At 31.7% G+C, this 8,303-nt stretch overlaps 1 protein-coding gene across 4 annotated transcripts; it reads right to left on the minus strand.

Moving 5' to 3' along the window:
* Positions 1 to 1,476: 1,476 nt before the first annotated feature.
* Positions 1,477 to 8,045, minus strand: LOC132716825 (uncharacterized). Of its 4 annotated transcripts, none has more exons than XM_060700168.1 (4): positions 7,659 to 8,045; positions 4,709 to 4,754; positions 3,794 to 3,823; positions 1,477 to 2,603 (listed from the first exon to the last, which is right to left on the minus strand). In XM_060700168.1, the coding sequence occupies exons 2-4, from the start codon at positions 4,714 to 4,716 to the stop codon at positions 1,673 to 1,675; spliced, it is 969 nt and encodes a 322-aa protein (XP_060556151.1). In that variant the 5' UTR covers positions 4,717 to 4,754; positions 7,659 to 8,045; the 3' UTR covers positions 1,477 to 1,672. The 4 variants fall into 4 exon arrangements, with proteins under 4 accessions (XP_060556151.1, XP_060556159.1, XP_060556166.1 ...); XM_060700176.1 differs by lacking the exon at positions 7,659 to 8,045 and adding an exon at positions 4,880 to 5,106; XM_060700183.1 differs by lacking the exon at positions 3,794 to 3,823 and having other exon boundaries at positions 7,659 to 8,044.
* Between the last annotated feature and the right edge of the window lie 258 nt (positions 8,046 to 8,303).

The raw sequence follows: 8,303 nt of genomic DNA on the forward strand, positions 1-8,303 counted from the left end.
CGTTCATAACTGTTAGTTCATTTTTTGTCTACGGCAACGGAGCTGTGCTTCGACCATAACGGAAATTACCAATCGCCAACGTATCATCAATATTAATTACTTGTCTAGCTGGGACTATATTTATTGATGATCCCAATCCGAAACGATAAGCCTTCCGGAATCGTTATTGAGTTTAATTGAATATGTGACAATATCTTTATTGTAAGCATTCAACATTTATAATAAGCTTTTGAGAATTCCCTCTCTCGCTCTGCGCATGTAACCATGAAGTGTCATTTTAGATAATAACTTGTGCAAAATAAAAGATCATTGCCTGACTCTAATCGGGCTAAGAATCATACAAAATTACGACTTGAAATCAATTTAATTCCGAGTATATTATTTTATTATCTTTTACATATCTTTTTGTTTTCAGTGTCGATATAATTTTTTTTTCAAAACCTATGTTTGAGTTCCTTTAAATGAGGCGTAAGATGTTAACGTTTTGACTGAAATACAAAACCGTCGAAACAAAGTTATATTATTTCAATATATTTGCACATTTTGCGGACTAAGATATTGGAAATATGTTCAGTACCCAGCTACTAGAGTGGAAAAAAAATCATTCGGATATACAGTAAAATGTAAATGGCGGAATTGTACACATTACACACAACATGTACTCGTATGATTGAATTAATTAAGGATCTGTTTTTTACACCTGTGTCTTCGCATTATAAACTGTATTCATCACTATATCCGTAAAATACATGTGTTGTCCGTTTTTAGCTCGTCTGTTCGGGCTATTATAATCGCTACTTCGTTGGTAATCCGTCGTTGTCGCCATGCAAAACTTAAATGTAGCCCATTATTCAAACATTTTAAAAGTTATCAACATAAAACTTAGAATACTTGCTTATCACGACAATGTGAAGTGGTTAGACAATGAAGCATTTTATTTTGGAATTATGTCCCTTTTGAACATAGAATTAACAGACGAGATTTCACACCGCTCTTGTTTCTATTTGGTTAGGACAAGTTTGTAATATAATCAATATTCAACAAGGGATGTCTCTGAAACGTTATCATCAGGGTAAAATGTGACAGATGAGCATAATCATTATGATGTAACAATGGTTTAATAATCAATTCTAATTAATAATGAGTTATTTTAACAATAGCTATGTATATATATTATATCAAAACATTTACAACAACGAACGTAGAAGCTGTTGCATGACAATATATATAAGTCATAAAGAGTTATAACAGATACCAAAGGGAAACTAACGTATTCAGAAAGTTTAGCAATTAAACAGTCGGATGTTAATTGAAATAATCAGAAAAAAGAAGACCAAATACATGCGCCAACTTGAAGTAGATATTAAACAATTCAGACAATGATATAACTATTAAAATTTGCTTCTAGATCCGACTCTTTTATGAACAAAAGGAAATTACACACGTTCCGATTTTTTTTCGCTTGAACTGACATCAAGCGGCACTTATTCATTGCGTCACAACTTCCGGTATACGGAGATGAAGGAATACGTGAGCAAAGAAGAAAGTCATGGCAGTGATCAGGATATGTTGGCACTTCCACCGACATAAAGTTTTTATCAGACACTCAATTCTGTAAATTTAACCTGACCAACGAAACGATAGGTTGCTGGCACTTCACTGAGCGTTTATTTCAATACACTATTTCTGTTGCTTTAGTTTTGAGCTTTCGATTAGCATTTCTTGCCTTAGGGGCGGACATGACAGGAGACTTGAACCTCACCATACGTTCAACAGTTAAAGTTTTATTACTTTGACTACCTGCTGCTCTCTTTTCAAATAATGGAGTCTTTGCTCTTAAGCTTATTTCCGCTACTGTTTTTTCTTTCCTATCCCGTCCTTTGTTCCGTACTTCAGCCATTTGAGTAATAAAGGGTGTAATTTCATCTTCAAAGTCACTATCGTCACTAACAGTCGATATTTTCTTCCTATGTGGCGATGCTTCTCTCGATCCTGGCTCTGAATTGCCAGAATTTTCTAATTTTGGTTTATGGAATTCATAACCTTTCTGTAAGTCCGACCTCTCGCGACTCGTTAATTTTGCGAAAGGTCGCACAGTACTTTCGAATTCCGGTCGCGACTTTTCTTCAACAGCGTCTTCCCATACATTTTTCTTCTTTCTTTGCTTGACAGTGAATGCGTCAATAGTGGTTAACGTTGACGGGGTCCTAGCTTTAGAGCGTATTTGTTTCATGTAACCCGGTTTGTTTTCGTCACCCGGAACATCGTCTTCACCGGTGTACTCTTCCATCAAATGCGCGCGCTTTTTAACTTCCGGTGATGGCGGGCGCTCAACAAGAATGATTGGATCATGATTCAGAACGTTACTTCTCTTAACAAAGTATTTCATTTTATGGTTAAATTGTAACTGCATTCGCCTTATTTCGGAATTTATCTTTCTTAAGTTAGAGTTCAACGTCTTGTCGTCTTTCAAATTGATATTGACTAGGCAATCTCCAAATTTACTAACGCCCGGATTACGTGCTGCCTCCATTGCCTTTTCTCGTTCCATCAAAGACCGACGTGATGTTATAGTCCCTAGCCGCATCTCTCGCTCTAATTTCCTAGAAACAGATTTGAAATATTATATTTGAAAATTAAGAATAAATAAGCTATTCTGGTTTACAAATATCTAATCTAATTCTAGATTTCAGAAAAAAAGTGTACATTGAAAATATGTTTATTATATAAGTAAAAGTTTCTAACTTTGATTTGTTATTGCATGTTTAATTCACCAACAAAAATCATTCATAATTTATGTAATATCTCGGGAAATATATGTCTAATGTCACCTTGGCGTGTCCATAATTTTGAATAAAATGAAACAGCATCACCCTGTCGAATTTCCAAGTATCTTTTATCTTTCATGGAAAGAGGTGATAGGGTTGCCAAACATATAACTTGGAATGCTAAACCTTGTACAAAGGAACAAACATTTATTAATTTTTAAATAAAACTACATTAGCTAAGAAAAATCTTTCGTTATCCAACTTAAACATAACAATATTCTATCTACATTATTAATTCTTGACTAACCATTAGCACTCTGACGTTGTCATGCTAGAAGTTTTGAAACAACTAATTAGCAATTTATCTGAGTATACAAAATATTTTTAAAAAATGGATAAAAAAGAAATCTGAATACAAAAAATCGTGGACCTTGAATGATTTTCTTGTCATCGTCACATCTTACAGGGTCAACAAGTTCATTAACCTTTACACAGCACTGTTTAAAAGTTAAACCACTAATACAAATGTAATTACAATCCCCGAGCAAACAACTTTCATGAAGTGCTTTTGACTGTTATATTTATGGATAAAACAAAATGGCGGAAATGTCAATTCCGCCACCTTGTAAAAAATACAAAAACAACCTAAAACTGCCATGTACAAGCAGCTCGTTCCTAAATTTCCGCCATTTCCATGTACACGCAGTAATAACCTTAAAGTTAGTACTATATTGATAAAACGACAAGCAACATACATTTTAAAAGCGTTGCAATTAAATTTGAGCAACAACTAATACGAACTAGGCAGCATTTATACGAATTAATAAAGCATAAAAAATCTTAAAATATTTTATGGGCAAAGATAATTCAAAGTTTTTGTGTAAAAGAACAAGTTTATGATCAGCTGATATAAAAGCCTTTCAAGAAGTGTTTGCTATAGGAAAAGTTGCAAAATGTAAACTTTCAACCATATAAATCACACTGTACCAAAATGTCCGAAACACAGCACACGAAATAAAAGTTACCTCTGTGGGTTTGTCCCCTTATCTTCTGGCCTAGTGACAATAATTATATCAATTATTTAATGCATTCCATCCAGCAGTAATTCGTGAAAAATCGGTTGACTTTCATCACTTTCTTTGCCAAATTCCCCACAGCGGTTACTTCCCTTGATCAGCACCCGAAGAATTAAGGGGAGATGCTACGTGGAGATTGTTTCTTAGCATTGCATTATGCTTGCTTTATTTAATAACGACGCTTTATGATTTTAATAAGTTATGGAAAGTGACGAAATGTACCGAGCTTTCACGAGATATATCAATGCTGGATGTAAAACCTTAATTTTAACAATATACACCAGATATACAAAATACACAATAACTACATGTATAAGTGATTCTAAATGAAATGTATTTATATTATTTCATCTGTTTCGGTGTACAAGCTATTGTAAGTATAATATTCATGCAATAAAATATGCTAATTATGAAGTTTTGTGCAGCTAATTAAGTTTTCTAAATTAAAAAGCACTTGAATTTGTTTATATTATTTTGAAAATTGTTTTGTTAAGACATGATCTACAAGGAAAGGAAAACCTCTACATGATCTAAAAAGGAACTAATTAAAAAAGTCAGGTCTCTATACATAGGTCGCTGCTATACATTTTGTAAATCAATGTGGAAAATAATTATTGATAAGAAGTAAGATACACGCCAACAAAATGGTTACCATTTTAAGAGTTGTAAGTTGTTACAAAAAAGTAATCGAATAAGAAATGAAAGATTCGAAAGGAAAGATGACAAAAAATAGAAAGAACAAACAAACAAATGAAAAAAGGCCGTCAAACTTTATTAAATACCTTAAATAAATGAAACTAACATTAAAATGAAATAAAACCCTACAACATTGGCTACAAATCTAACAAAATAAATCTACTTTACCTCGACATTTTCGTCTGTTAAAGTATCCTTTTGGGAAATATAATTACTGAAAGTATACAATGAAATCCAATTTAGTACTTTGAAACCGTTAACGTATAGATCTATACTGTTAACTGATACAAACTTTAAAAAATTATAAATGTTTAATTACATTTTGTAACAGGGTATTACCTTTCACTGGCTAATTATAACAGTGCTTTGAAAAAATTTCTATATCGTTCAAAAAGTTATTCCCATGAAAATATTAAAACTGTTTCGCTCAGATTGGATAATTTTAATGGTCTAAGTATCTAACATACGGTTAGGAAAACGTTTTTAAACAAATATTGATATAATAGTACATTGACACAGCCTTGTAATATAAAAAGGTCTCGAATTTAGTATATGTATGATTTTAATTTTTTGTCATTAGGCAATGGCTATTGCTAATATTTGTTTATTTGATTATATATATTTTTAGAATGAATTGTGAAGGAAAAATCAGATTTTTTTTGGATGACCGTGAAGGCAAAGTGCAAAATTTAGGGCGTTCTAACTAAAAAACTATAAAGATCAATTGCGATTGATTGATTGATTTATTGATTGATTGATAGTTCTTACTTAAAGCTTTAGAAATCAACCTAACATATAGACTCCTAAATCACTGGGAGGTATTTTGAAATTTAAAAAAAAAACATATCAGATTTCATTATGCTCTTTTTTCTAAGCTCACTTATTTTAGATCGACTGTGATAAATTCCTGAGCCACCCACAAGTCCGCTCCCCGAAACTAGCCGGAAGTGTAACAATAGGAAGAAAGGATCGAACCTTGTTTGTAGGGTTAAGAGATATGCTTACCACTTAGAAACCTCATTCTTGCCCTTGTCAATGCATAACGAGGGACAGAGAATTGAAAAGGAGATGTTTCTTCAGCTTTACAATTTGTCTCAAGATGTCGTTTTCATTTAAACAGTTTTTTGGAGAAAAGAAATATATTTGTTGGGACTCTTGTAAGAACAATTTTCGGTATTTATGTTGAAATTTATAATAGTCTACCGGCTATAAAATTGTATACATGTCATAAGGACCTATACTTTTTCTTAATAAGTAACACTTTTTTCGTATCTGTCTTCACGAAATAAAATGTGTTTTCCTTTTTTGAATACTTTTATCATACAAAAAGTGTTAGTATTTTCAAAGCATTATTATTTCTCATACTTTAGTATACTTGCGTGGCCTATCGCTGATATGAATCTCGTGCGCTAACAGTAGTTTTGAATAAGGTAATTGTATTTTAAATATTGTTTAACCGATTTAAATTGTTGAACTGTCTATACAAAATTATCAAGGGCAAACGTTGAAATGCGTAATAATATAAACCAAGTGATCCACTAAATTTGGAAACGGTATCGGTGTTTATTTCAAAACATGGTCATTGTACAGTAAAATGCCATTTTAAAAAAAGTATAATGCATAAAGATTGCTTTTGTTTTTACAGATATAAATTTTGAAAATAATATGGCTAATTAAATTTGATCATGCAATGCACGAATCTGAGAAAATAAAGACGGATTAATAACATAAAAATATAAACTATCAAACGCAGATTTCAGGATTTTGCCAAACATTTTAATAGAGTAATGCAGGTGTAGGACTTGTCTTCCATGCTCTGTGGACCTGGGTTCGAGCCTTAAGGTCTTAGTTTGATATGAACAAAGAAACAAATGAAGAGAGTTTGATAACGATTATTATAACTTCGAACATACATTTTACGGCTGCTTGTTATTGCAAACAAAAAATGAACCCCCACGTATATTGAAGTTTATTATTTTGCTATGCTTTCGTATATTTTATTTCACATGTCGAGTTATTGTAATCTTGTCATTTTCAATGTTTAAATATTTACACAAAAACACTTAATCATTGTTTGTAAATGCACAATTTTCAGTGCGCATTTATTGTTATTGATAATGAAAGTGTATCCTTTTAGAATTTAAAGTTTTAAAGAAACCGAATCAATATTTAATATAAATTCAAGATCCTCGAGTATTTTGTGAACGCATATTTAAGTGGGCTTCACTAGAGATAATAAATCTTCACTGTAACTTCAGTATTCATTTAACCACTAAATGTAGATTTAAAATAATCTTTCAAATAAACCGAACTGAACAAGTGCACTACACATAGCAACAGTGAAGCGGTCTTCCTAACTTTAATCAAAAATATGTGAAATTGTTATACTTGATAACTTTTGTTATATATATTTGTAAGATATAAAAATTTAACGGAGCAAGTTTCCATCTTCAAAGGGTCCCGAGCTCTTTAAGCTGGTCCCTATACAATTCTCTGTTCACCACACCCCAACCTTAAAGCTGCAAGCTCCAAGGGACGTAAATCTCTTTTCAAAGTGTTAAAGTTTTTAAATAACAAAAAGAATTTTCAAAACGTGCAAATGACATAAATTCATGTAAAAGTAACACCTTTTTTATAGTATGCATTATACATATTTATGATTGTATTTACTAATTTTACAGACATAATATTATATTATATTAAGACATAATATACAGGTCTTTTGTACCGTAGTATTTTAAGAGTCTTTACTCAAAATTGGTCCGCTTGACAAACCTTTAATTATTACAGCAATTTAAAAAAAAAAAATTAGTGAAAATTTACATGATTCCAAAGACGTTCTACAGTAATATTTAAATTTCATTAAGCACAAACCTTATGCTGATATCGATATCACAAACTATTAAGCTCAAGTTCCTTCGATTTTTAAAATAAAATAAAAATTTGCTGAGGGAGAAATATGAGAAATCTAACCACATATATATGTACTCCACTTATAAGCATTTTGACACATTAAAATTCGGTGAGGGCAGACTGTTATTTAAAAAGGTTAACATTTAGTCAATATAATCCGTCACAAAATTGCACTTCAGTATTCATACAAAACACATAATCTTACCTAATACTCTAAGATTAAAAACCCTGCCACTTCACTTTTGATTTCCTTTCATAACTTCATAATGTCTTGCACTAAGCTTCGCAGACCGTCCCGTCAATAATAAATCTTAACGCCCAACGTAAAGACTTCGGCCGCCACTCAATATAAATGAATATTTTTATACATCGGTCATATAACATAACCGTGTTTAACGATATATCACAAAAGAATCACATCTTTACTGTTCTGCACTGGTGTTACTGTACACGAAAATACCATTAAGAAAGTTTCAAACTGTTTCAATAAACTTTTCTATCTATTTACACCTAGAAATCTTCGCATCAAAGGTCGGGATCGATCGATCTGAATGTAAAGATAATACTTTTATAGTTGTATTCATTCTGCCATATTAACGCGCGCTTTAATATCATATTGATCGGAATTATTTGCAATTGGAAATCAAATATTCCCGCGTTCCTGCTCATGCAAATATTTGACATGATATGTTTAATGCTTGTTTAAAGATTTGTTTAGGGAGTATACAAACACGATGATTGAAAAAAGGTCGAAAATCGTGAGAAAAACTAATCCGATGTCATGTTTGTTTTATTAAGTTAACAGAAGTTTAAATACACTATGTAACTTGATGATACTAGATGCGTGTTG

This window comes from Ruditapes philippinarum, unplaced genomic scaffold, assembly GCF_026571515.1.
Source record: "Ruditapes philippinarum isolate M1 unplaced genomic scaffold, ASM2657151v2 ctg7521_1_1_1_1, whole genome shotgun sequence".
Classification (NCBI taxonomy): Eukaryota; Metazoa; Mollusca; class Bivalvia; order Venerida; family Veneridae; genus Ruditapes; species Ruditapes philippinarum.

Coding starts and splice junctions, on each gene's coding strand:
- LOC132716825 (XM_060700168.1), bottom strand. Junction 2,604..3,793: donor AAGGGGACAAACCCACAGAG/GTAACTTTTATT, acceptor ATCTGTTTCTAG/GAAATTAGAGCGAGAGATGC.